Here is a 27,654-nt window from a genome sequence, read left to right on the forward strand (position 1 = left end):
AAAAAAAACTCCAAAATGGCGATGAAGACCTGCTTGTCCACTGGAAAACAATAGAAACAGCAGAGAAAGGGGACAGAGTTGTGCCTCGGCTTGTTTGTCCCGGACTGGGGTTTCATTTTTAACAAACAAAGGAAAACCCCCGACGCCTCTCACTCGGACACCTCGGTCGGTCGGCCTCGGTTTCACACAGAGAACTCTTGACGAGAACTATAATTTGGTCAAAGTGTGTGTGAGCATCATCATGCTTTGTTTAAACGCTGTCAAGCTAGCTAGCTAGCCCCAGCTAGCGCGCTACATCCGTAGCTTCAGTGCAGCAGTGTACCTGTTAGCACAGGGTTAGCCTAGCGGCTAGCTTAGCCAAAGGCAGCTAGCTCCGCCGAGGAGGAGGATCAGCTGTTTGCTAGACAGATGCAGTAAGAGAGAAACATCTGATTTTAAAGTAAGTGAACTCGCAACGTAATGATTGTCTTTGAGGCGAACCCAGTAGAGCCTAGTAGCTTTGTCGCGTCTTGAAAATGTGGCCGTAGGTTGAAATTGTTTGTTTTAACGGAGGGTTTTGTAGTTTTGTTTTTTACACTTGTCAAGTTTTGTGAGGAGGAGAAGAAGGCAAGAGGAGCCAAAGCTCTAGCTCTCTCCGGCTAGCGCACAGGCAAGCTAATCCATGCTAACGCGTTAGCAAAATAAACTTTTTGGAACAAGTAAGCGATGTGATCTAATATATATTTACATGATGTGTATCGACACGATGTGTTTGCCTGTGACGACTGGAGGGAGGTTCGCTTTGCAGGGAAACTAAAGGGGGAAAACGACAAAAGTTCTCTGTAAGTTGTAGGGGTTTTCGACGCTTGGCTCTTCAACTTTGATTTGTTGAGTGTAGGAATGTGAGAGTTTAAACCCAACCGTTCATTGATGGACATGTAGCTGTAGATCTGCTACAACGTCCCCTGGCAAGTGTTGCCTTGTTTGCATTCAAAACAGGACTGATGTCTGTTTTGTTGTTGTTGTTGGGCTTTGTTTTATTTAATTTGTGTTACAAGACATAATAACAATGTCTCTGCCTTTAGTTTGATAACGGGTGATGGTGAAATGTTACGCAGAGAATGGGGGGCAAATGCAGTTCACTAAGGATAAATTGATTTATAATTGACTAACGGGAGTTTGAGTGAAATTGCTGGAGAAAACAACCCTTTCCGTTTAAAAAAATCTTCTGCTCCTGTGACTAAAAGGCCATTAGCAAGACAAAGGTTGACTCTATGGAGCCAGTAGTGGATTCTTTGTAAAGGGGCAGGAGGGGGGGTGTATACACGCCCTTTACTTGAATAGAAGCAAATTCAGCGTTTTTCTGGACGAAACCTGAGTCCGGATTGACCTAAAAAAAAAACGAAAAAAAAAAAAAAAGAATTGATTGATGATGGCGGATTTTGTTGTACCGCGACACAGCGCGGTGATGGAGAGGCTCCGCCGGCGAATCGAACTGTTCCGGAGGCACCACAGCAGCTGCGAGAAGCGCTACGACAACACGGCGCTGGAGCGGCTCGACCTGGAGCGACAGCAGACCTTCGCACTGCACCAGCGTTGCTTGCAGACCAAAGCCAAGCGGTCCAACAAGCACCGGCAGCCGCAGCCGAGCGGCGGCGGCGGTGGCGGCGACCAGACCGGCGTGCAGAGAGGAGGAGGCCCCGGGGGGACCGGGGGCAGCAACGCGGACCTCGGAGACGGTGGAGGAGCGCCTGGGGAGCAGAGCAGGAACAGCACGCTGATCGCGGTAAGTGACCATTGAAGCGACCACAGCTGGAATAGGAGGGTGCTGGGTGGTTCTAAAACTTTTAAATTTGAAGGACCCCCCCCTTAACTCTGACAGTGTACAAATGGACCCGTCAGTGTCCATTTGTACACTGTCAGAGTTGCAGACTAGCAAGGGTCAATTTAGAACCCCCCTCAAGGATCCCTGAGAGCCCCTGGACCCCACTTTTAGAACCACTATGTAAAACCAACAGTAGGTCATCATACACTTTAACATTAAGCTCTTGAGAGTCTACAAATGAAATGGTAACCAGGTCCATTTGGTATCAGAATCAGCTTTTTTGTCACATCACAGGTTTACAGGTATAAAGAAGTGGAGGAAGTTCGTTTTTGTTCAAGCTCCATCGTTTCAGGAAAGAGAAAACAAAAAGAAGAGGGGGCTACATAGTGTAGACTTCCAGAGTTACAAATGATTAGATCAACAGTGAGAATTTCACTGTGTACATACTACAGCACTACAGACATCACTGAGCGTGACAGCTCAAGGGGGATTTCATCTAAATGTGTGCCATTGATGTGGTCTCTCTTCAATGAGCAGAATGAGGGAGCATGTTCAGATTAGTCTATGCTCCGGCCGGTGTAAGACAGTGAAACCACAGTATTCGAAGAAGTGTGCAGCTGCAATGATTTGAAGAAGGAAAGTTGTGGCCATGCTGGCTGGTCGCTGTCACATGATCTTGTTGTTGTCCTTTACTATGTTAGCTATAGTTTACAGAGGAAGTGTGTGGCGTTGCCCTGCTGCTTAGCTTCCACCTTACCATTTCAAAATCAAAACACATGGCTCTCTCTAGACGTTGACATAGAATTTGACTTGAAATTTGTTCAGCACAATGTCTGACATATGAAGTGCAAGAAAATCACTTAAATACTGTATTTCTGTCTTGTATTCCTGAGCTGTTATCAGCATGTCATTTTGTGATGGGAAAAGTGGAGGCAGGGTGAGATTCTATTTCTTATTCATGTGTGACTTGTCACTTGTATCAGGTCAACAACTTTACCATATAAGTATTCAGTGTTGTTAGCACCTTTTTTACAGTCAGATGTATTAGTCAGTGGGGCCAGTCACGGTCACGTGTTGACCCAGTGTTATGGAAGATGTTGATTGGAGTCAGAGCTAATATCTCCACTGTGACTCACCTTCTTTTAGCAATTGACTTAGAAGACTTAGAATCTTCAATTAGCGATTTATGAAGATATATATACTAGAGATGGTAGTAGTCTAGAGAGAGGGTAGTTCGGGGGGGGGGGGGGGGGGGGGGGCTAAAGTGTCTTCTTGCTCAGGGTCACTTCAACACATTGCCATTGCCAGGAATCGAACCTGGGACCTTCTTCCTAGGCGGCTGGCCCCCTCCTGTTTTCACTAAATGTCTTTGCAGAAAATAGCAGATCTATCAATGTGGCATCGTGATTGATTGATTGAATACTTTTAATTAAAACGTTTGTTATACTAAAATGACAACACAAAAATACTTGTTTCCATTGTACACAATTCATCAGTAATACATACAATACAAATGCAATACATTGGAATAAAACTCTGTAGCATCATAAGGTATATTTACAGAGAATGGGCGGGGGGTAGAAGATTCTACTTTTAAGGTGTTCAAGGAGTTAAAGGAGAATTCCGGACAAATTAAGTGTTATCTTTCATGTCTCGTTACTCACCTAGCGACGTAAAAAGTGGCGTTCTTTTTTTCCATATATTCCCCTGTCGTCATTTTTTAAACACCCTCCGTTGTTATAATGGGAGCGAGTGGGTTAGTGAAGTTTGTCTATTATAACCAACGCAATGTTATTTTTTTCTCTACTACGATTCATTGTAGAGTCTCATGATAGTCAAACATGCGCTGAAAATTCCTGCGAGCCTGCCGTTAATGGCGAACGATTTAACACTGGATGCTTGTTTCTTTCCAGAACCTGGCAACTCGTGTTGCCAGATTCTGGAAACAAGCAACCAGTGTTAAATCGTTCGCCATTAACGGCAGGCTCGCAGGAATTTTCAGCGCATGTTTGACTATCATGAGACTCTACAATGAATCGTAGTAGAGAAAAAAATAACATTGCGTTGGTTATAATAGACGAACTTCACTAACCCACTCGCTCCCATTATAACAACGGAGGGTGTTTAAAAAATGACGACAGGGGAATATATGGAAAAAAAGAACGCCACTTTTTACGTCGCTAGGTGAGTAACGAGACATGAAAGATAACACTTAATTTGTCCGGAATTCTCCTTTAAACAATGCTCAATTGTATTTTAAGGTCCGCCATTCTTTTAGGTTAGTTTTGAGTTTGGGTAGCGAGGCGAGAACCTTAATGTATTTTGGTAGGTCATTCGACATTTTGGAGGAACGAGGTCAGATGAGCTCCTTCTGCTGTTATACCTTATGCATCACTCACTAGTCGAGAAGTAGTTTGACAGGTATCTGCGAGCTTGTATATCGTCTATTATATTGTCTATTGTATATCGCGGCCCCCCCCAGAATAGGGACACTACGACTATTTTTGTTGTTGTTGATTGAATACTTTATTTAGAAGATTTGCAGGGAAAAACCACATGGAAGTACAGTTTACAATACAAGGTCAGCTAAAATGGATCTCTCATAAAAGTCGCAATGGCTTGTTTCAAATGAGATCCCCAAAATCTCATCTGGTTCATGTGGTTGATTTTGTGCTTTCCATCTTTTGCGTTGTTCAAATGATGATAATGTGTTATAGTAAGTAAAACTGGTCAAAATCCCACTAGGTCCAGGCATCTCTAATGCAGCCTGCTATAGGTCACCCAGATATCATCATTTAGAGTGTTAATTAAACCCATATTGAGTGTTAACGGGCAATTTCCTCTCATGCTGCTATGCCTTGGCTGATCATGCTCCTCATAGCCTTGCCGTGTTCTCTCAGAGGGAGCTACAGAAAAGTGCAGAGTAATCAACAGTGACTGAGTTCTTTTTTATGATATTGTATAGTTTAGAGCCATTATATAATAAACATTAGAAACCTGACTGTTCCATTTGGGTTCACCTGGCCACCAGGTGAAATTTGGACCCCGTTCCTCCTTTTTCAGAATTTCTGTTCGAGTCATCCTCTGTGTGTAGACTAGAATTTCATAAACTCTTGAGTCCCAAAGTGGCTCACAGGTCTCACCATCTGACAGTATAGGACATTATATGTTTTACTCCATTCGCCAAAAATAGCCTATCTACAAGCTTTTTAGATCTGGTGAAGATATTTGGTGTAGAAGGAAACGAGCACGAGTACAGATCCAACTCGGGTCTGTTTCACTAATGGTCAGTAGTATGACATTGTTTTTAGGTAGCTGTCATTGTATTCCTCTTTTTTTCCCGAAAGGAAAGGAAAGGGGGGGGGGGAGAAAATGTGATGATGACGCATCTTGCACAAGGGGGCGTACACTTAATTCGGGGTCCAATTTTGCATTTTTGTTGAATATTTATATCCCGCCCCCATTTATATAAACTATAACTTTGGAAACATCAGCTCCCCCCTCTTCTCTATTTCTCCATCCACCAGCATTCTTTCTCGGCCTGCCATCCGTGCCGAAACCAGGAGACCTTTACTTCATGGTTTACTCTTTAGCTTTATATAAAATATACTGCATTTCTCAACGAATATCTTAGTTACACCAACATTGTTCTTGTGAAGCATTTTGTTTATGCTTATACATTAAGATTATAAAAATAGCTAGTGTCATTTTGCAGCTCCGTGCTGAGCAAGTCAGACAGCTGTTTTCTGGCCAGGCAAAGAGCTTGACACAGCGGACAGTTGGCTCTCGCTGTACGTGGACTCACACACACACACAACACCACTTGAAATGGACAGATACAAACTGTTGTATGAATGTACCGAATATTAAAGTTTTAACCTAGCAGTTACAGACAGACAGACAGACAAAGTTGACAGACAGACAACTAAACAACATGCATAAACAATCTATCCCTAGTGTTGTAGCAGGGACCGGGTCACGGACTCATGCTATTCCTCCTCTGTCACGCAGCTGTCTGTTCTGCTGACGAGAGCTGACGCAAGCAGCGGAGGAGAAATGGACAACCCGTTGCGGGTCACTCGCAGCTTGTTTGTAAACATCCTTTTTATTTTTAGCTGATAAATGGGTAGTTGCTCAATATTTATTAAATACCACATGTTCAGCTGCTAGTTTACATTTTTGTTTTCAAAATGTGCTGCTTCTTTCTTCACCTCGACAGCAGATGCAAACATTGACACCGCTTGACAGGCTGTCAGTCACTCATCATAACCTCGTCCCGTTGAATACTGTAAATGCCAATTGATATACCTGACATGTCCCTCCCTAGCTTGCTATTTTTACAGGAAACAGGAAGATATGCAATGTCAAATATGATGATTTCTGGCCATGTCATGCAGACTTTAATTGAGCTTGAGTCTCAGTCAGGACCAGACTTAACTAGCTCAAACGTTTTCAGAAACCCTGCTATAAGCTATAGAATCCAGTTGGCTTATAGAACTGTTCACACATCCCACACTGTTTGGGCACTGTTGCGCCAGGACAATATGACTGTAGCCCTGTGGGATGACTCAGGAGTATTAGCAGAAACCTCCACCCCCTGGAGACTGGCTGCCCACACAGCTGACTCATCACTGGTTACCCTTATCGGACACCACCAAGCTGAGTCTAGCTCTCTTTCTCCCTCTCCCTGACAATGGGCTGTATATAAAAAAATCAGCAAACGATATTAGTTGCAGAACCACATCTAAGACTCTAAACCATCGATTACATTATTTTTGCTTCGGATTGATGGATTTCTAGGTTTAATGCAATGTTTCACTTGAGGTGAGCATTGTTCTTCTTTTAAATTCTATTTTCTTTGAGGAAGAGAAACAGGCAATGCCATTTAAGAACCTCACCTTCATGCCTTTATCAGTGGGAGTAATATGGCACCTAGTCTGTCAGTGTACTTGGTTCTAAGTACACTGACTGACCACCAGTGAATGTGATATGGTTGTGCGGGAATAAAAACCTACATGCATCCTCCCCTCTGCCACTAGGGGCCACAAACTGCTCATGACTATTGAATTCTTGGATCAGACAATGTTTAGACTGGGACTAAAAATGTAGTTTTCCCAGGATTGCATGGAATCATTATATAAATGTTTACATTGATCAACACACAAAGAGTAGCAAATTGAATACAGACACATACACTTATTTATTTGTGTTATTTTAAACATTTTGACAGTGAATTATTACTTTAAATGCATAATAGACACAATGAGATCTTAAAAACATGCAGCAACAAAAAAAGCATAAAATAAGAGACAAGCCCTTCATCAGTTTGTTCATATCTGTTCCCGCTACAGCCAAGATGACCAGTTGAACGTGATGGTGTCTCATGCACACCCCTGTGCCAAGTTGAATAGTGTTTAACTTTTTTCTGTTTGACATGCAGGGAAAGTGGGCTTTAATGAGCTGAACTAGAAACAAGCAACTAAACGCACTTAGAGTGTGAAGGGATGTTTGATTGTCTGGCTTTAGCTGTACATGCGGGGCGAGCGAGCGGGGGGAGAATGTAAATTATACCGTTGGTAACATTCCCTTTTGCAATGTTAATATCTTACATGTTATCTAGATAACAATATGATAATGATCGTTCAGCCCTATTGCACTCTTTCCTGTGAGTATAGGATGTCGGGTTGGTGTGGGGATGAGAGCTGTTGAGAGGAGATCCGTTGCTAACTGCTGGATTATATTTTGTGACGATGAAGGCCTTGAAATTGAAGTGATGGTCATTGGCAAGCTTATTAATACATAAAAAAATACTTTGCTGAAGCAATTTTTAAGCATCCAAGGTTTTCAGAGAATAATGGAATGGACGCAAGATGAATTATATGAAAACTAAGTCAGTAAATCTCTTCTCACAGTGTCCTCTTGCTGCCGTGGCATAATTCCTTCAGTTGTCTGGAAGAAGATCATTAGATTGTGCCTTGTATTGACTGAAGCCTGTGTGCTCTTGAATGAGCGTGCGCATCTGCATACACCAAATTGTAGTTTAAACGGAGCCGCGTAGTATAATCAGGCTTTTATTGTTTGTACTTGCGCCAGTATCTTTCACTGAGTATGTGTGGCTGTGGAAGCTGGTAACGCAAGGGCATGCTCACTGGCATCCAGGTAGAGGTGCTGAAGTGACACATGGCTAACCTTTGTTAATATTATGAGAGTAAAACTATTTGGATTCATCTCTAAGCGTAACAGTGGCTCTGTGAAAGTGAGGCTGCGACATCACCTGTAGTGAATGAGCGACGGAGAGGCAGAAAGAAACTACTGGGAGCAGTGTGAACTCACGGAACGCGTGCAGAGGCAGAGGACTGTTGAACAGAGAGTTCAAAACAAGAGTTCAAAATAGACCTGTAAGGTCTATTTTGAATGGTATGGAACATCAAAACCCTGTTTGACAAAATCTGTACTGTAGGAATCTGTTCAGGCCTTTAAGGAATAAGGACACCTGATCCACTCTCACAGTTATAAGCCAACAGGACACAAATTGGATTGATGCTTGTGTGTTAATAACGATCACTGCTGGACTGGAAATCTGCTAAATGATTGCGCATTGAGGTCTGCCCATAAAATTACGATCAGGCGATTATGTAATGATTGTATCAGATTCAGTGCTGTAGCCCATTTGTTAGCTTAGTTAGACTAGTCAACATACCAGCATCCTGCCCTGAGGTGGTACTTTGTATATTGATGTGATAAGAAGGAAAAAAACTGAAACCCTGATAACCGAAATCCCTGGTCAATGCCAAACTGTACTAAAAAATACTTCTCAGTAGGCCAAGTGCAGTGATGACAGAACCCAAAACCTCAAAATAAGTTTATTGCCAAATGAAGTCTCACCCTCTAGTGACATTGTGACAGATGGTGAAAGTGGCCTTATTGTTTGTGAGCATTGACTGCTCCTTGTTTTATTCCTCAGTGTTAACATAACAAGGCCCCCAGTTCACACTACTGGTGAAATAGAAAGTCAGGGGTTGACTTTTTCTTTTGAGGTGGTTGCAAATGTTGCCATCTGACATGCAAACCGTATCCTTACAAATAATGCTTAATAATAGTACATCTAACGACAAGGTCGCCCGCAGAAAATAGAATCAGAATAATCTTTATTGTCACATCACAGGTTTACAGGTGTAAAGCAGTGGGTGAAATTAGTTTTTGTGCGAGTTAACATCGTTTTGATAGTTTCCAGACAGGGAAAGAAATGAAAGAGGAGGCAGGGGAAAGGGAATAGAAAAAGAGACAAGTTATAATTACACATAGCATATCCATCCAAACATTATGTACATGTACAGAAATAAGGTGCATGATCATAGCAGCTGGTATATACTGTTCATGACATTGACATTAGTGCAAGAAGTATCGGTGCGTTGTACATGAGATTAAGGTGCGTAGTGTCAAGTTCAACCACATAGTCCACAAAAGGTTGCCTTACTGTTCTATCTAGTCCACAGGTAGGTCCATGAGGAAACCAAAGTTCAATAGCAGCACACAGGCGCAATGGGGGAGTGTCGAGAAAACATGTATACAGTATCTATTTTAAGGGAAAATGTGAGTGAAATGCTCTCCCTTCCCTTGTTATAGGGTACAGATTCTTCTTGATGGCCCGATTGCCTGACAACCTTGATCTGTTCAGGCCATTAGTTTATGTTCCCTCCCTTTCTTAAAAAGACAGGTTGAAAGTTGAAACATTTGGGAATAAGCCACTAAGGCATTATCAGTCCTGGGATGTGGGCTGTTGGTAGTGCCGAGCCCACCTCCTTGTCTTTGCTGCCTTGTTGGCTTCAGCATTAACCCTCACCCAGCCGGTCCCATGCCATACAATCGGTACATTCTGCAGTGGCCTGCTGGGGCGCTTGGGGATGTACGTTCATCCTCCCAAGGCTGTGCGAAGCCGTCCGACATTAAAGCAGCTTCAAAGAGGAGCTGACTTTTTCTTTTTTTTTTGTCTCTCCTCCTTTGGGGCTCGGGAAGGAATTCGGCACGCTCCCTGCTCCCCCTCCCCATCCACGGCCCTGGTGCTTGGTCTTTTGTTGTGGGGTGCTCCACCGCTCCCCCTTCGAACTATACACATGGTAATTAGATTCATGTGGCCCAGAGTCTGTGGTAGTCAGGAGTAGCACTGGTGGTTGGAGACGGGGGGGAGGGGGGGTGGTTGGAGGATTCAGACCAGTTTTTCAGGTTGTGGAGTGAGTCAACAGAGTTTTCTTTTCCCGAGGAGGAGAGCAGGGGTTAGACACAGGGACCCAGTAGAGAGAGACGGCATGGTTGTTGCTCTCTTTCTTTCCTCTGTGTTCATCTCTCTTTGTTTCTTTCTCCATTTCTTCTCTTGATCTGAGCTAGCTGAAAGTACAGCCTGCACCTAAGTGCATCTCTCTCTCTGTCTCTCTCACTGTCGCCCCCTGCTTCCCTTAAAAAAAAATTATATATCACTCCTTTTCTGTCTACCTTGTACTCTGTTTCTCTCTTGGTCTGTCTTTCTATAATTCTGCTTAGAGACCTCTTGTCTCTAAGCTAGCATTAGCACCAGCAAGAAGCACTAATGTGAGAGAAAACCCAGATCAAACAAACTGCGCTCAGTGCGTGTGTACGGTGGTGTCATTGTTCTGTGAAGACACGCGCATACCAGGCAAGCACAATCAAACGGTCCACGCATGGATCGCCTCAGTGCATCTGAGCGAAGAGTCTGGGGACATATGCAGCATGGAGCAGGAGTTCAGCCTGAAATGCCTTCCTACCCAGAGGAATAAAAGTTGGGGGAAGTGAGGGCAGTTAGGATCCCTCTCTGAGAATTATATCCGACATGAACTGAAGCCAAACAACTTGAGCTCATTAGAAGTTTTGCTTCAGTGCTGAGTCCTATCCAGTCAAAAGAGAGCAGTGGTTGGGTTCTTGGGTCACCCCGATTAGCTAGATTTAGCTCTCTATGGGATGTGATGTATTCTGGATGCTATAGTTTGTGATCAGAGCTGATCTGATAAAAGGTGTCCGATGGTTAGCTGTTAGAGTTGGTAGGCAGTAGGCACCAGCTCCGGCTGAGATGATCTGCTGACATCACAAGATTCTAATATGCGCCCCCACCTGGAGTCTGGGATCTAGCCGGAGGATCTCGTCCAGATCTGATGACTTGTCTCAGGAAGCTCTTTGTCTGTGTAACCCTGCCTCAGACAAATGGCTGTTTTAGGCAGCAGTAAAAATGCCCTAAAGGTGTTCGTATCCTGGGACTCTGTGTGAAAGTGTCTCTTGCTGTTATTTAGACATTTTAGCTTCTGCTCTTATCTCTTACAGCAAATCACAAAAGTGACCAGCTAGGGACACTTCAGTCATGGCAAATGCGTGTGTCAGTCATGGACAGAAGTGTGTGTGTGTGTGTGTGTTGCAGGGACCAGAGCTATTTTCCAGTTCCGGTCTATATCCACAAGGCCACCGTGCTATCTCCCCCTCCTCTGATGACCCTAACATACCTGTAAAGCCATGGGCATGTGTCCAACACTGTGATGACAAGGCGCAGCATGTCAGGCTACGAGTTGCCCTCTCAGGTTTCTGTGCCCAATGAATCAATAGATAAAACATATTTGACAGTTGAAGCTCACAGCTTTCCCTCTGCCAACAAACGGCTGAGAATGAATATTACATGCTCAATGTATAATAGCTTGCCCAAGTATCTGAGATGAGGAGTGCCCTTTCTGTTTTCTTTTATTATAGCTGTAGTCTGTTAGGGTATTTTTTACCCCAATTTAAAGTTGTGTATGTATTTCATCTGTTTTTCTACATTATTTTCATTTACCTTTGAGAAAAACATGCTGGTGAGCAAAATAAATGATAAAAAATTCTAACGGCTGGCTTGTCTTGTCCTTCCAGCTCCAGGAAACTGTAAAAAGGAAGTTGGAGAGTGCAAGTTCCCCGCTGGGCAGAGACCAGGTCAATGGCTTCAGCGACAGCTACCCTCCCTCCAAAAAGACCTGTCTGGACAATGGCACAGCAAACGGTGGCCTCCCGCCACACTCCCCCATGGACACCAAGCATGGCATTTGCAGCGGTGGTGGAATTAGGGACACGATGGTGTCCAACGGGAACCATGGTCGGGGTGGAGACTCTGGGGACATATGCAGTGCAGAGCAGGAGTTCAGGCTGAAGGAGATGAAGCAGGAGCCAGATGACATCCTACCCTGCATGCTGCCGTCGGGAGGAGGCGCCAACAACAGCATGTTCCCTGATCTCAACTTGAACGAGCAGGAGTGGACAGAGCTGATGGAGGAGCTGAACCGCTCAGTGGCCTACGAGGACATCCAGGACATCCTCAATGATGGCTTTGAGGACCGCAAAGAGCCACCAGACCTAGCACCGACCCCGGGTGTGGGTGCTGGGGCAGCTGGCGCCTCCGGAGGAGGTGCAGGAGGAGGGAGCCAGGTGTCGTCCGGCCAGTCCTCCCAGGGGCTCCTGCCACCAGATCTAGTTAGCGTCAAGGCAGAGTACTCTCCAGCCTCGGTTGCCTTTGAACAGGACCGCACCGTGTCTCCTCACGTCCGACCCACCTCGTCCGGACCTCCGGCAATCCCTACCAACTCTCCCGCCACCAACTCCAGTGCCTCCTCCCCGGCTATGCCCCAACAACCACAGCAGCCCCAGCAGGCACCTCCCTCTAGGCAGCACCAGCCTCCAAACCACCTCCTACCCTCTGGACCCCAGGTGTCCAAAGACCTGTCCCCGGCCCAGCAGCTTCAGCAGCTTGCTGCCCAGCAGAGAGCCCAGCAGATGCACAATCAGCTCCAGCATCAGCAGAAACAACATCAGGTCCAAAAGCAGCAGCAGCAACAAGCAGCCAAGTTCCACCCCCAGGGATCACACCCCCATCCGCCATCTTGGCCCCAGACTGTCAACCCCTCCCAGAGCCCACTTGGGGGGAACTTTGGTATGGAGAAGCCGAGTAGTCCATCCCTCTTTCCACAGGACTTCAACCCCAATGCCCCCAAGCAACTCCTGATGCCTGGCCAGGCAAACAAGGTCTCACCCAAGGCTGGTGGTGCTGGTGGTTATATGCCGGGGCCTGGGGGCCACCCTAATATGCTCGGCCACCCAGGTTCAGGGGCCCCTCTCAGCCACCCAGCCCCGACGGGAGGCCAGCCTCCTTCCTCTATGCTCAACTACAGCAATACCAAGCCACTGTCCCACTTCGAGGCGGCGGCCCAGGGTCCTGGACCGCCCCGTGGGCCCCCCAATGCTCAGAACCAGCCCAAGGCAGCACTGCTGTCGCTGCTCAGACAGCAGCAACAGATGAAGCAGAAGGCGGCCGGCATGCCCTTCAGACCCCACTTACCCCATGCACAGGTAAGAGCCTGATGTCTAAGTAACTCTCTAACCCCCTTCTGTGTTTTTGTGTAACAGTGAATTCTTTGTATAGCTTTTCATTTTTGAGCGGTGCAACCGCTCCTATAAGAGGGTTTAGGACCCATCCGTGGTGAAAGTTTTTCTTTCCGTCGTGAAAATTTGTCTTTCACTGTGACGCCATGCTGTGGAAAACACGCCGCATGATGAAATTAATAATAATGTAAAAAATGTAAGCGCGTCACTTCGCAGGACGTGCTGTGATTGGCTACCGAGATGCATGATGAAATTAATAACTCATAAATAGCACCGCTCACTTCACACTGGGTGTGATTATTTTTTTTTGCCTTACTTTGAGGCACATTTCAAATCCTCTGCTTCCCAAACTCCCCGCCCCCCACAAACACACACGCTGTGAAGTTACACATTTCCTGTTAATTATAACTTGTGTAAAATGCGCTGCATTGGGAGGTAAATGGGAGACACTTAATTGTGAAGGTAAGACCGGAACAGGAGAGTAGTTGTTGCTGCAAAGTTGTTGCATGGAGTTATCAGTCGAAAACCGAAATGCACCGGTCCTGGTTATAAAGTTGTGTATTGAACAATCATTACGACTTAGAATACGTCACAGATACTTTCAAAAGAGAGGGCACTTTGGCAAGTTGTCCTACCACAAATGAACAACAACGCGCACGCATTTGAAGATGAAACATCCAACGGATGCCTGAGACTCTTAAGCTATCCACACTGCGACTGTGCATCCTGGTCAAACATGACGTTAATCATAAAGGTGGACACGTTATTGCCGCATGAACTGAAAAGAGATGAGCGCGGCTGCAAGCATCCCACCCGCGATATAAAAAGAAAAACAACCGCAGACTTTTGCCGCATGTGCTGCGGTTCCCTAGTCCCTAACCAAAGTGTGAAAATACAAGAATGCAGAAAGCAGCTTATAAAGCCTTCCTTATGTCAGATTCAAAACAGCAGTGTTTATTGAACAGTCAAAGCTTAGCGTGTGTCATGTCAGACAAACGTTAACCCTTGACTTCTGGTCGGTGGACTTCAAAATAAGAGCACTTTCTCCGATTATGGGAAAGTAAGTGTCTTCTGGTATGTGGACTGTAAAATTAGAGCACTGTTGGACTATAATGTGCTGTTCTCACTGTTTCTTCACTTAAAAATATAAAATAACAAGTGTGAACCCATAGTCATATTCATAGCTATTTAGATATTTGGCTTAAATATTGAGGTATACATTTTTTATCACGCAGTCCCAGAATTCTGAATGTCTGACTCGGATTGGCAGTGCGACGTAGGTGTGAGTCTAGAGTCTAACTCTAGATGTGAGGGCAACGTAGTGGCCCGAACCTCTACAGCTACACCCAAATATGACATCAGACCCAAACAAACTGTCGTCATGAGTGGGAAACTTTTTAAATGAAATAATTGAAAAAACGCCTTCCTATTTGAAAACCCATCCATACTGTCCAAAACCGTGTCCCCATCCCCCCAATCTTCCCTTTCCCTCCCTACCTGAGACCCCCCCCCACCCCCCCCCCTGTATTGCAATGACAATGATGCAATGTGCCTTGCGTTCCGCTCCTTTGTGTGCCAGCAACTGGCGTTTCAGTATGAAAAAGTATCTGCCTATGTGATCAATGGCCTAATGACGATGCCTAATTTATATACGATGGGACACCTTCGTGCGATGGAGTATATAAACTGAGCTTTAGGTTTATGTACTAATTCTAAGTTGCACTTAGTCTTGATTTACCGTCAGCTAAATATTAATGCTGTGAATGTAAATGTGGAGGTTAAAATTGTCACTTAGCATATAAGGAACAGCATACTTCAACAGGGGTTGGACTACAGCTATCTGTCAGTCTAACATGGTACATGGCACTGGATGAAACATTTAAGGACCAGCCAAGGAGTTTCACTGGCATCAGCAAACAACCCGGCTTTCATAACTAGGCCTGCAGCACATTCCATGGCCATTTTGTGTCCACACACACACACACACACACACACACACACACGCACTAATGCACACATAAACACAGCCCCTCCAGTGTACTGTTGGTGTATGATGGAGTATGGTGACCGTGCTACAATAGTGAACAATAAGGGCTTGTTAAAAATGAGCCATAGTCGTTCTGCTGGCATATCCAGTTCGAAAGCGTGGCTTTCTTCTTGTACTTTTAAGATTGAAAGGCTAGTGTTAGCGAGAACACATTTAATCCTTAAAAAGATTGATTTTATTTTTATAATCGCAAATGTACTTTAATATACATGTACAGTGGACAGATACGGGAAAGATGAGAAGGAGAGGGGACAGCATGTGACTTCTAGTTTGAATTTGAACACTCAACACGACATCACACATTTATTCTATGCCTTAGCCTGTTGATCTACCAGTGCACAGATATTTATTTTATATAATTCATATATTCAGGCAAATACAGGTGCACCCAACATGAGTGCCAGTAATGTGTGATACCCCAAATAGCTGCTCTACAAGGGCTCAACGTATGGCACTACGCTTTGTGAGCTTGTAGATCTGCTATTTTTGGTGGGTCACACCAGCGTTCAACCAAGTATAAACTAGGCATTAGTGCAGTTACACCGAGACAAAAGACCCGTTTGATTTTCTTGTCAGCCCTGTGTTCATGAGAGTCAACAGTCCAATTCTCGTTAAAGAACCCATCTTCTCAGACCCAACAAAGTGTGGTCTGCTCAAAGTGTTTTGGGATGCCCCCCCACCTCCCACCTCCCAATTCAAATGAGGGCAACAGTGGGGGAAATTAGCTGCTTGTTTTTCATGTTCTTTGTTTACATCACTGTGCTCCACTTCCTTTTCCAGCGTGATTGGCTACCAAAATAAGGGACCTTGCGGTTCAATACGAGATGTTGGAATCGTGGTGAAGTCAATGAAAAAGGCACATGCCCCCTGGCTCAAAACGTTACAGATAAAAAATAAAAAAAACACGATGGGAGCAGCGTTCTGGTGTGGATTTTATAGGTTTTTTTTCATGAAGTCATGAGGGGGATCATTAGTCACCCCTTTAAGATTCCTAGCTGCTTAGTTAGACACCCTTCTAAGAGCAGCAGACTGAAGTCCATGAATCCGAAATGTTCTCTGACTAAAAGTCATGTTGATTCGTCTAATGTGAACCATTTATCATTGTCCAAAGCAGCCCAACCAACAGATAGATATGGTGTTTGGCTTAAAAACATGGCTTGCTGGATCCCCAACTTGCAATTAGTTATTACATTCTGGGGAATTACGTGACTGTGGGGGATAGGCGCTGCTTTATGGAGGCCTTTTGTGTTTTTGTGTGCCAGTTGACTGTCTTTTTAAAGCTTTTTTTTTTTCGTCCTACATGTCTGGCACGGGCCCCATGCTTTGAGGGAACACTGTGTGTGTGTGTGTGTGTGTGTGTCTAGGTCAAGCAGCTGGTTGCTAAGGAGTTGGCGTGCAGGCTAACACGGGGGGTTGGGGGTTGTATGTGTGGGGGAAAGTGACAAAGCAGCCTTTCATTCAACCATGTCTTTCCCCTCTCTCTTCTCTCTCCTTCTCTTTCCCCATATCTCTCTGCCTGTCCTCCCTCTGTCTCCCTCCCCTTGCTCTCTTGCTTTTCTCTCTCACTCTGTCCGTCTCTTAACTTTTTCACTGTCCATCCCTTTCTGTCCCTCTCCTGCCTCTGACGCCCCCCCCCCCCCAACCTCTCAGCTGTCCTGGTCAGTGTATTTTCGGTGCAGACCCCCCCTCCTGTTTTCTATTTAAATATAGCTGCTCTGGCTTTTAACCCATTGATTTTTTTCCTCGCGCGAGAGGGGAAACTAAGACTCTCTTTACTTTCTCCCTCCTTCCTTCTTCCCCTCCTTTCACTCTTTCGCTCTCCTCCCTCTACCTCGTCCTCTATCCTCTCATCCCTTATCTGTCGCTCTCTTTCTCTCGTGCTCACCCCCCACACCCCCTGTGTCATTCTCTGTCCCCCCACTGTCCTCCTCTGCACTCCCCTCCCTCCCTACCTCTCCCTGACTCAACTCTTGTCCTGTGGCGTGTGGATGGCAGCCGCACAGTGCTCCTTCAGGCCAGCCTTGTCAACTCTAGCCAACTTTCCGGATCTTTCCATGGTGGAGCGTTTTTTTTTTAGCAGGCCCCGGCTGGCATGCTGTGCTCCAGACGAGCGGTGAATAGTGCATGTGTTGAGTAAAGGTTTTTGAAAGTCGCTGTAACGAGAGCAGCAGCAGCTCTGCTGTAGCCATAAGTCCATGCATGTCTTTTTCGCTAAGCTGCCATGGCTTTAGCATGTATCTTGTGTAAATATATTTTTTACCGTGAGCAGCCAAGTCTATAGGAAGTTAGCAAGCTGGCCAAGCTTTCCTTTTTTTCCCCCCGGGAGCCTTATTAATTACAGTATGGTTCATACTTATTTCTTGTATGTTTATACGCCGTAGCTCCCAGGGGGGTGTGCACGCTACCAATAGGCTAAAGAAGTGGAGCTCTTCATTGGTCCAAAATGATGGACCCAAATGCTAATGGACCTGTGAAATTCATTCCGAGATCCGATTGGTTTCGGCATTTATTACAGAATATGGTCTATTTCATTGTGGAATATAGCAGCTATATAGCAGCTATGTAGCAGCCTACATTAAGAGACAATGCTATTAAATTGCATGTTTTCACCTTGATGAAGAAGGAATCCATGACCGTGCACCTTTGATCCCACGCATGGGCAGCTCAACTTCATCCCCCTATTTTGCACTGCAATAATCTGATCCTAGGTCAGCCCGTGAAGACCAATACATAGAAGTAAATCATTTTTCACATATTGTGAATATATATATATATATACACACACAACACAGACAGAAATACATTTGTTTTGTGTGAATATCTATCTTTCATATTTTGTCAATTAATTCCCGCTTATTCACTGATTAGTCTTGCCAAATGAAATTCCACCCTGGTGTCATTAATATGAGATCAACATGATGTCAGATATCCACATGGAAAGCCACGCCATTATTAGACCCCATTTAGCAAGTGAATGACTGCAGAGGTGATAAGTGTGTGTGGTATTTGACTTTTTTCTGTGAAATTGGATCTTTGGGGGAATGGACCCTTCGCTAAACCCCACCCCAAAAGCGATTGTCCAATGCCATCTTAGCGACCGTTGTTAGCCTGGCACAGGTCTGGCAAGCTTTCGTCACCTGCCAAGCTGTCAATGTTATTTCGCCCGCACACACGCACACAATAATTTGCAACATAATAGCAAGAACAGGAATAATACCACGATAACGCAATGGTGACTATGAACCAGCAACAGATTCCACGTACCCAAAACCGTTGGAGGGTTATTTTCCCAAGCTGAAATCTGCGTTTAAACTGCAAGGCTGCATGGCTGTGTTGTTGAACACATACACAGCTTAACGTCAGGAAAGTTACACGACTTACTCGCCCAGGTGGTGTCACTAATCACCGTAATCGTAACAAAATTCAGAATCACAGCGCTGCCTGTTTCGGATTCCGCACGTTAAAGTATATTCATTCATTTGTTCGTCTATTTATTAACTGCTACTGTAGTCCTACCCTGCGGTACATGAAAACTCCTCTTACAGTCATGGATCAACTTCAACCTGGTGTTTGCACTTTCTCCATTTACGGTCCGTACATCTATATAAACGTTCAGATTTCAAATATAAATTGCTTACCCTATGGCCACGGATGTTAAAATGATGCACGGGACTCTCAAAAGTACCCATATATTCTGTATTGTTCAATAAAAAGCATTTTAATCCGATCGGTGGCCATTTTCTCACAGAGTTATAATGTATCAGAGTGCAATACACCTACCAACCGATAGGGTCACTTAGTTGAAAGCATATGAAGAAAATGGCCACCGATCAGATTAAAATGCTTTTTATTGAACAATAGGGATGATACGGGTACTTTTGAGAGCCCGTACATAAATGTAACATCCGTGGCCATGGGATAAGCACTTTATATTTGAAATATGAACGTTTCTGTAGATGTACGGGCTATTAATGGAGAAAGTGCAAACACCAGGTTGAAGTTCATCCATGACGGTCGAGACAGACGACCGTCGTGAATCCATGGCTATTACTCCCTCTAACATTTCCCGTGTTTTTAGTTTATTGAAATAATGTCATGCACATTTGTCCAGTGCATAGCCTACTGCAGGCCATGTTGACTAGATTTAGAAGAGATTTTGAAGCTATTGCTGCTGAAATGATCGATTATTTTAAAGGGGAAAAGCCGTCATTTAACATGCAAGTCAATGGGTGAGAAGCAGAGATTGCCAGGCGCTGCCAGGCCTGGGTGTGACTAACTTCGCACCACCAGTCACAGAGTGGAGTGGGTGGGGCTTAGCGAAGGGTCCATTGATTCCCCGTACCACAGAAGAGATGAAGCTTGAGGTATGCGTGTTGCCTTATTTTTCATCTCTCTCTCAAAATGGTGTCATCTCTATTGAAGTCTTCGATCTATACTGCCCTGAAGATAAACAGATCACTGCATATTGTATGCTTAAAAAACTATTAATCAAATTGTATTAAACAATTGTATTGCTGTTTTCGCTCCTGTCCGTCCGCACATGTGTGTATGCATGTGTGTCTGAGCAGATGATCTCTGGCACCGCTGGACAGATTGCTGTGAAACATTGCACGCTCACTCCCAGTAGGCCAAGGAAGAACCTCCACCCAAAAAGCTTCAAATTGGCCTCATGGTGACCCTATAACAGGCCGCTTTACGCTTTGACCTATAATTCTTCAACCATAGGTCGTACCCAAGACAAAAAAAAAGAAAGACATGCCATCTCCGGTTTACTTCCCGTATCTGCGTGACGTAGGTGGTCGCCTTTTTAGGAGACCGGTATTAGGTTGGAGTCTACTAATTCCAATGGGTGAGTGATCATGGACACAGCTTCTGAACCATTCTTTAGCGCCATGGTCACTCAACTAAATATTGGACCCAATCGCCACACTTTTCCGAACAGCTTGACACTTAAAATGCTTTTTTTCAGAGGGACAAATCAGGAGAAAATCATCTTTATTATCAAGCTTTCTTTGTTCCAGCAACACACTCTCGCAAGATCTAGCACCAGTAAACATAGGACGTTCGCGAGCTCTGCCGCCAGACTGCACCAACTTAGGAGACCATGTGTATGCCATACCATTTCGCCTCTTGTGGCTACAATTGGGATGGCGTATCTTTGGTTGTACCTTGGGTTACCTTGGGTCATGACGCAACTCCCCATTTTGGCCATGCCTATTCCTGCTATTTGGGGTTTTCCAAAACCAGTTGGAGCTCTCTCTTTCTCTCTCCTCGCAAAGCGAATGTAGGGCAGGTAAAACCCGACACTTGCCTATCAAGTCATACCCTTCCATTGACTGGTGATATAAAAAACACGAGGAATTAATGATCATACTTGGTGGATTACAGAGACATTTGAATGACCAAAGTATGGGATCTACTAGAACGGGGACATTGTGCACTCCTCTTCTTGCAGTGTTAAGGACTTAACTGTGTGTATGACCATGAGACTGGGCATGCTCAAACATGTGGTAGGCGCTGCACCTGAGTGGCTTGGAGTGGATGACGGTCCTTGCTCCGACGTGCGTTCTGACCGTTTTGAAAATCCGCTCCAGTCAAAATCTGCCCGCTCTGCACTTCGCCCCTGCTCCGCTTCGCTCACACGATCTGGTTCATTCTAATAATCACTCTGCATGTACAAGATTTTATCAATTAGATAACACTCCTTCATGACTCATGACTGAACAACACTGAATTACAGGAATATATAAATTATTTATTCATTTGTTTCTATTTTTCTGTTGTCTGTAAGCAGGACCAGGGCACGTACTCTACCGGACCACACGGGCCAGGCTCAGCCAACGCCATGGCAAACCAGCCGGGGGGCAACACCATGGCGGGTAACCACGGCAATGCAGCCTACCTGGCAGCCGCACTGAAACAGCAGCAGCAACAGCAGCAGCAGCAACAACATCAACAACAGCAACAGCAACATCAGCAGCAACAGATGCAGCTGTTGGAACAGCAGAAGCAGTACCTAATGGGACAGAGGCAGCAGCAGATGATGGCAGAACAGGTACTGCAACCGCTCTATACATTTTCACTTGTACCCTATCCCATCTGGGGATAACATTTGCTGTAAATAGCAGATCTACAAGCTCTCATCGCAATGCAACATGTAGATCAGCTGTTTTCAGCAAATTTGGTGTTGAGGGGGAAAAAAGAGTAGACCAAGTACAGAGCGGACCTGACCAACTAGGGTCAAATTAAGTAAGTATAGAGGGTTTAAGTGGTTAACATTCTCTCTTGGCGAGTCCTCTCTCTTTTGTTAGTTTTTTAAACAATGGGTGCATGAAAAAGCGCCTTACAGGCGAGCAATGAACACAAATACAGTCAGTTTGAGATTCATTGTTTCAAGTCTACAGTGAGCTGCAATGTACAACTAAACACGTAACAAGCATTTTGGATTATTTTGTACCAGGGACCCCCATAAGTTATGACTTTCTTTGTGATTTAGTACACTCTCTATACTCTACTCTCTATATACTGTATTTGGGGCGATATCAGTGAAACTGAATAGTGATACTTGACCCCTGAGCTTTCCCGGGCCCCACTTTGAGAACAACTGGCTACAGTATATAAATCATTAGGCTCACTTAAGCCATGGAAATGGTCCTGGTCTACATTACAACACTCACTCCTGACTGCAAGGTCATCCATCTTAACTGGATTTTCATTGTTTGACTCCAGTTGTATGTGCCTGTCTGGACCTGCATGTGCCCTGAGTCTGCGCTATTTTACATGTGGTTTGATTCATTCATTTTTCTGCACGTTCCACCCCAGCCACTACTCAGTTTGACACTAGAGGGAGCCACTTGTGCATAGAACCAAGTTTCACATATTTGTATTTGATCGTGAATCTCAGGTGTTGCTCGTCAGAAAATGTATATTTTTGTTTTGGTCTGTTGTGAGCACTTTTTTGTGTGCATGACATGTATACATCTTGTTTGTGTTATCTGCCTACTGGGACAATGCTTATCTAACTGGTCATTTATTCAGCTTGTTACTGCCCTCCCCCCTTTGATATCATGTAGTTTGTTCTCCAATTCAGTTATTTTATTTTCATCTTGATTGTGTTTGTTTTTGTTTTTTTAAGCTGCATGCTTTATAGTCATTTTTTTATCTGCACAATTCATCATTTAACATTTTCAATTAATCCGTTTTTTATGTGCAAATAAATGTAGACTCAAACTGTTTTGTGTGTCCATCTCTGTCTGTTCAGGAGAAGCAGCGACAGCAGCAAGAGCAACAGCTCCAGAGACATCTGACCCGACCGCCTCCACAATACCAGGACCAAGCGGGTCAGGCAGCCAACCAGAACCCCTTCCAACAACAGCAGGTCAACCAGTTCACCGGTAAGAAACCACTTACCCCAGAGGGAAACTGGTTATATCAATTCATGTTTGCTGAACTTCGCTGACATTAAACTGTTAACATGCTGCACTGTTGACAAGTAATTAATGATGAATGACATATCCGGGACTTTGCTGTGTTTTCTTTCGTCGTCTATTTCTTTTACTGGATATGATGTCCGGAGAGAGAGATATTTTCCGATATTTGTTATAAAAACGGTTAAAGCCAGCGCGTGTCTGTGTGTGTGTGTGTGTGTGTGTCCTCACGACTTCACCTGGCAATTCTTTAGCATGAAGTGTGATGGATCTACTTGAAGACCCAGACATAATATATCTGTCTTAATATGTAGACGGGCTCTGTTCTAAATGGTTCGACCTTCAGCCACACCTTAAACATTTCTGGTTGTATTGCTGGAGGACAGGCAGAGTGACAGAGAGGCGAGTCCTGCTTTCCCACCGGATTGTAGTAACACGCCCACTGCTTCGCTCCTAGTCATGCAGTACTCTGTGGTGGAATATAATGCTCGGCACTGACATTGCCTGGGGGGGGGGGGCATTTTTCGATTCTGTGCCTATCTGTACATAACTCGGAACGTTCGGCACGGCAACTTACGCGCTTTAGTGCGCTCGGTGGTGCCTCGTGGCTCAAGTTTGCTTGAGACTGCGCCCCTCCGTCGCGGTCCAAAACTATACTTTATCCGTTCACTACTTTTAAAAAGTAGTGAACTCTACATGACCGTCTTCTACCTTAACCAGGGATGTGTCACGATCATGACATTTTGCTTAACGATTAATTGTCATACAAATAATTGCTATTAACGATTTCATTGTGTTTTTGGTGTTGAACATTGTAACATAAATACAAATTACATTTCTGTTTGGTTTTTAGGCTTCGTAAACAAAAATTGCACTGGGCAAATATGACGAATAACTTAAAGGGATACTTCACTTTAGGGCCGGGGACACATTTAAAAAAAATATTAAAAATAAATGAAAAAAGTTATGGAAAATTCATGGCCCCCTCACGCATTAGAGTGTCCTACTAATGTGTGAGGGGGCCATGAATTTTCCATAACTTTTTTCATTTATTTTTAATATTTTTTTTAAATGTGTCCCCGGCCCGAAAGTGAAGTATCCCTTTAACCCATTTAGACCTGGCACACCAATACGTTGTTATACCTTTCAATCCGGGAATACCTGTGTAACATTAGCTGTTGCTATGTATATGTATGTATATGAGTCATTTTTAGAATTGGCCTCAGGTCTAAATATTAAATAAACAAATGTATGCATACATGGCACATACACGTTATTTAATAACTTTGTAATAGTTTTAATAACAAATATTAAACTAAATAGTGGAAATAGCAGATCTACAAGTCACTGTGTTGTGAACTTGTAGATCTGTTATTCATGATGTTGTGATGCTCAGGACAAGCGTTTCATTGTTGGTCTGAATAAATATAGCGTTGCTACACCACTGTGTAAATTTTGCTTACCACTAATTTGAATGTCAAACTAGTGCTAATGTCCAAAGGGGGCCTCTGGTTTCAGTGCACCTGCTAATTGGTGCATGAGGCCTCTCTTTCTGTACCATAGGAGAGTTGTGTTTTATTATGTAAGACCAATCCTGTCTTGAGCACAGAGCATTTTAGACTTGGTTAGTCACCCCTTTTGGAGAGAAATATAGTTCAGTTTAATTTTCCTATTTAGGATGGTTCATGTTAGAAGAAAATATGCTGTTTTCTAACCATCTCTACACTGGTATTTAATGTCAATACCAATATGTAATGTTATGGTCTTGTAGCATATCAACTTACCTCATCTTCTCTTTAATTTCCCAGGCTCTTCTCAAGCAATGGGTAACGTCAGCTCCATGGGAGGCTCCGCCCCTGGAGCCCAGCGTATGTTCCCTCAGAACCAAGGCATGATGGGAATGAACATGGGCCAGAGTGGAGGACCAGCAAGTGGTGTTGCCCCACCCCCAGCCGCCAGCCAATCCGATATGAGCCTTCCACCCTGCGGAGGTGGGGGGGGTATGGACGTTCAGCAGGTCCTCTACAGTAACATGAACATGCACCCCTCTCACCCAAACCACCCCTCGCATCCCTCCCAGCAGGGTGGCATGCAGAGGCAGCCGGTGGGCCCCATGAGTGCCAACTACAGACAGAACCTACTGGCTCAGCAACAGCAGCACCTCAAAAACCAACCCAATGCTGCTCTTTTGAAGCAACAGCAGCTTGCTGCTGCTGCCCGGCTGCCTGGCTCCATGCCAAACTCTATAGGAGCTAACATGCCTAACTCCATGTCTAGCGCTATGTCTGGTAGCATGCAGAGCCCCCAGAGCCAAGCCTGGCAGCAGCAGCATCAAGGCATTCAGCAGGCCCACGGTGCCCAGCCCCCCTCCAGTAATGGAAGCATGCCCCCCAACGCCTTCGCCAACCCCAATGCCTTCCACATGCAGCAACAGCCACAGACCCGCATGCCCAAGCTTCCACCAGGCGGTGCCCCCTTCGGTTCCAACCCCAATGTCCGTCCCATGGGTGTCATAAACCAGCAGATGATGCAAGCCAATATGGCTGCTGCCCAGCAGAGAGCGCCACCCAATCCACAGTCCCATGGCCAGCCATTGCCTAACCAGCAGCAACAGGCCCAGCCGCAGCAGGCTGCTCAGAATCAGGCGGTTCTACCTGACCTCGGGACATTTGGACAGCTACAGGGCAACAGTCGCCAGGGGCTACAGTGTAACCAAGGTTACCAGCTCAGTCGGACTGCCAATCAGCAGCAGCCGCAGCAGCAGTTATCGTTCGGCTACAACCCGGCACCAGGGGCTGGTGCCCTGCCTAGCTTCCCTGGAGAGAGCGACCTGGACTCTTTACTAAAGGGCCAGAGCACTCAGGAATGGATGGACGATCTGGATGAGCTGCTAGCCAGCCACCACTGAACAATCTCAGCTGGGTGTAACTGTTACCTGCTTTGTTTAAACCCTATTGGGTTGGGAATGCACGCGTGAATGGAAGGGTGCATCTCAGATTTGGAGATGTTGGAAATGGTCCACGCTCCTTAACTGGTTAATAAAAGCAGTGATATTGAAAACTTGGATTTAGGCTTTGTCTTAGCCCAGAACAGCCATGGATTCAGACACTGTTTCAGCTCTGTTAATATTGTTTATAAAAATACAGAGAGGTGATCATACGTAGAAACATTAGAGAAACATCTAATGTGTAAATGAAAGTTTATAATGAGATACTCCAAACCAATTGCCAATCCATTGCAATGCAATGAAGGAATAATGAGGGCCATGGTGAGATGACACACTGGCACCAATCAAAGACAGTCCAGTCACTGTTGAAGCTTTATATAGAAGTATATATACAAGCCTGTGTGATGAGACAGAAGCTAGACTAAGACTACTACTGAATCTGTGTCTCGGTTCAAAACCACTGTTTCCTGCTCTGCAACCCTGCCCAGGGCTGGATACCACAAACCTACTCCCCTATCAGTAACGCATCGATTATTAGTTATCAAAAAACAAAAAAAAACGTGATGTGTTGCAAAATTTCACATTTAGTGATCAGGAACTGGTATAAAATCTTAATCATTGAGAAGAAAACAAAACTGTCAGAAGATGATACCCTGCCCTAGAGAGAGGTGTGGAAGAGAAAAGGCATGCAGACACCAAGAACCCTTCTCCCAGTGTAATCTACAACATTTCCCCTGGCAATTTAAGGGGGTAAACCCACACTACTAGAGCCTCCCAGGCAGGACCATCTATAGACGGGGGTGTTAATGTAAAATGGTTACCTTCCCCAGCCTGATTTGTCTGGTGTTAAAAGACTAACTGAGCAGCGTTATTTGACTGAGGTGGCAGGGCTCTGCATTCCGCTGCTTTTACTAATGGGTGGTGATACAGTAGGAGCACAATGAAGGTATTGTAAGCTCTCTCCAAACAAACTGTCATCTCAATAAGCCAGTGACACACACATAGAGGGAACTTGTCCACAAACATGGCCACTGTTTACTGTTCATATGTTAATGATAGACACTGTAAAACAGTTTAAAACACTGGCAGCATAATGTCAGTTTTTAAATTATTATTTTTATTTTATTTTTGTCAATGGTTAGGGTTGTGTGGGTCCATCCAGCAGTTAAGCCAGGGTGGTGTTATCTTGGGCATATTTTTTTTTCCTAAGTACAAACCATAGTCAAAATCATCAATCAAGGCATAATAAGCCTTTAGAATTCATGATGGGTTTCTTTAATTGTTTTTTACAAACAGGGAACATTGCAATGCAGTAACCGGCTTCTGCCAGTACTCTGCTCCTGTTAGGTTTCCTTGTTTAAAGGTAAAGATTATGACCAGATTATTCTCTAGTGAAGAGAGAAATTGTCTACTGTACTTTAATTTGTTCAAACAATAATGTATGCATTTGTTTTTGCTAACTTTTGATAATGCATAACTGCTATTGCTGAGACCACAAGCAGTAATCAAGCCCCAATATCAAAACACAGGATGTGTAGTTCACAGGACTCTGCTCCTGTTAGGTTTCCTCATTTAAAGGTGAAGATTATACCCAGATTTATTCTCTGGTGAAGAGAGAAACTATGTCTACTGTACCTTAATGTATGCATTTATTTTTACAAACTTGTAATAATGCATAACTGCTAATGCTAAGACAGTTTGGGGCTGGTTTAAATATTTTTGTTTTGCAATCCATTTCTGCCATTCTGTTGCCATAACCATTCTGTTGCCATAGCTTCGAGCATACAGCCAAACTCGAAGACTGGGGACTTTTTTTTTTTTTTTTTTAAGTATGTGTTCTTATAGGGGATCTGTGTAAATTTATATAAATATATTTTTTGTATGTATGCCTTTCCTAATGTTGTGGAGGAGATAGAACTTATTTTTATATATTGCATTGGCATTGGATTTTTGTAAGTATTTTATACTTTTGATATGGTTCTCTGTAAAACAAGAGTATTATGTAAATATAGTTCCGTAGAAACTG

General features: G+C 44.4%; 1 protein-coding gene across 4 annotated transcripts; it reads left to right on the plus strand.

The window, feature by feature from the left end:
- Positions 1-27,654, plus strand: maml1 (mastermind-like transcriptional coactivator 1). 4 transcript variants are annotated; one of them, XM_080416871.1, is made up of 6 exons: positions 1-439; positions 1,441-1,765; positions 11,708-13,174; positions 21,046-21,309; positions 22,516-22,648; positions 24,490-27,654. In XM_080416871.1, the coding sequence occupies exons 2-6, from the start codon at positions 1,448-1,450 to the stop codon at positions 25,587-25,589; spliced, it is 3,282 nt and encodes a 1,093-aa protein (XP_080272997.1). In that variant the 5' UTR covers positions 1-439; positions 1,441-1,447; the 3' UTR covers positions 25,590-27,654. The 4 variants fall into 4 exon arrangements, with proteins under 4 accessions (XP_080272997.1, XP_080272994.1, XP_080272996.1 ...); XM_080416868.1 differs by having other exon boundaries at positions 1-1,765; XM_080416870.1 differs by having other exon boundaries at positions 1-1,765; positions 22,519-22,648.

The sequence above is a fragment of the Gymnoscopelus braueri genome (assembly GCF_963280865.1).
Source record: "Gymnoscopelus braueri genome assembly, chromosome: 20".
Taxonomy (NCBI): domain Eukaryota; kingdom Metazoa; phylum Chordata; class Actinopteri; order Myctophiformes; family Myctophidae; genus Gymnoscopelus; species Gymnoscopelus braueri.

What these genes read in the sequence shown, in the direction of transcription:
- maml1 (XM_080416868.1), top strand. Translation starts at nt 1,409, where the DNA reads ATGATGGCGGATTTTGTTGTACCGCGACACAGCGCGGTGATGGAGAGG. An exon ending in CCCACTTACCCCATGCACAG is followed by an intron (nt 13,175 to 21,045) that starts GTAAGAGCCTGA and finishes GTTGTCTGTAAG; the next exon opens with CAGGACCAGGGCACGTACTC. An exon ending in AGCAGATGATGGCAGAACAG is followed by an intron (nt 21,310 to 22,515) that starts GTACTGCAACCG and finishes CTGTCTGTTCAG; the next exon opens with GAGAAGCAGCGACAGCAGCA.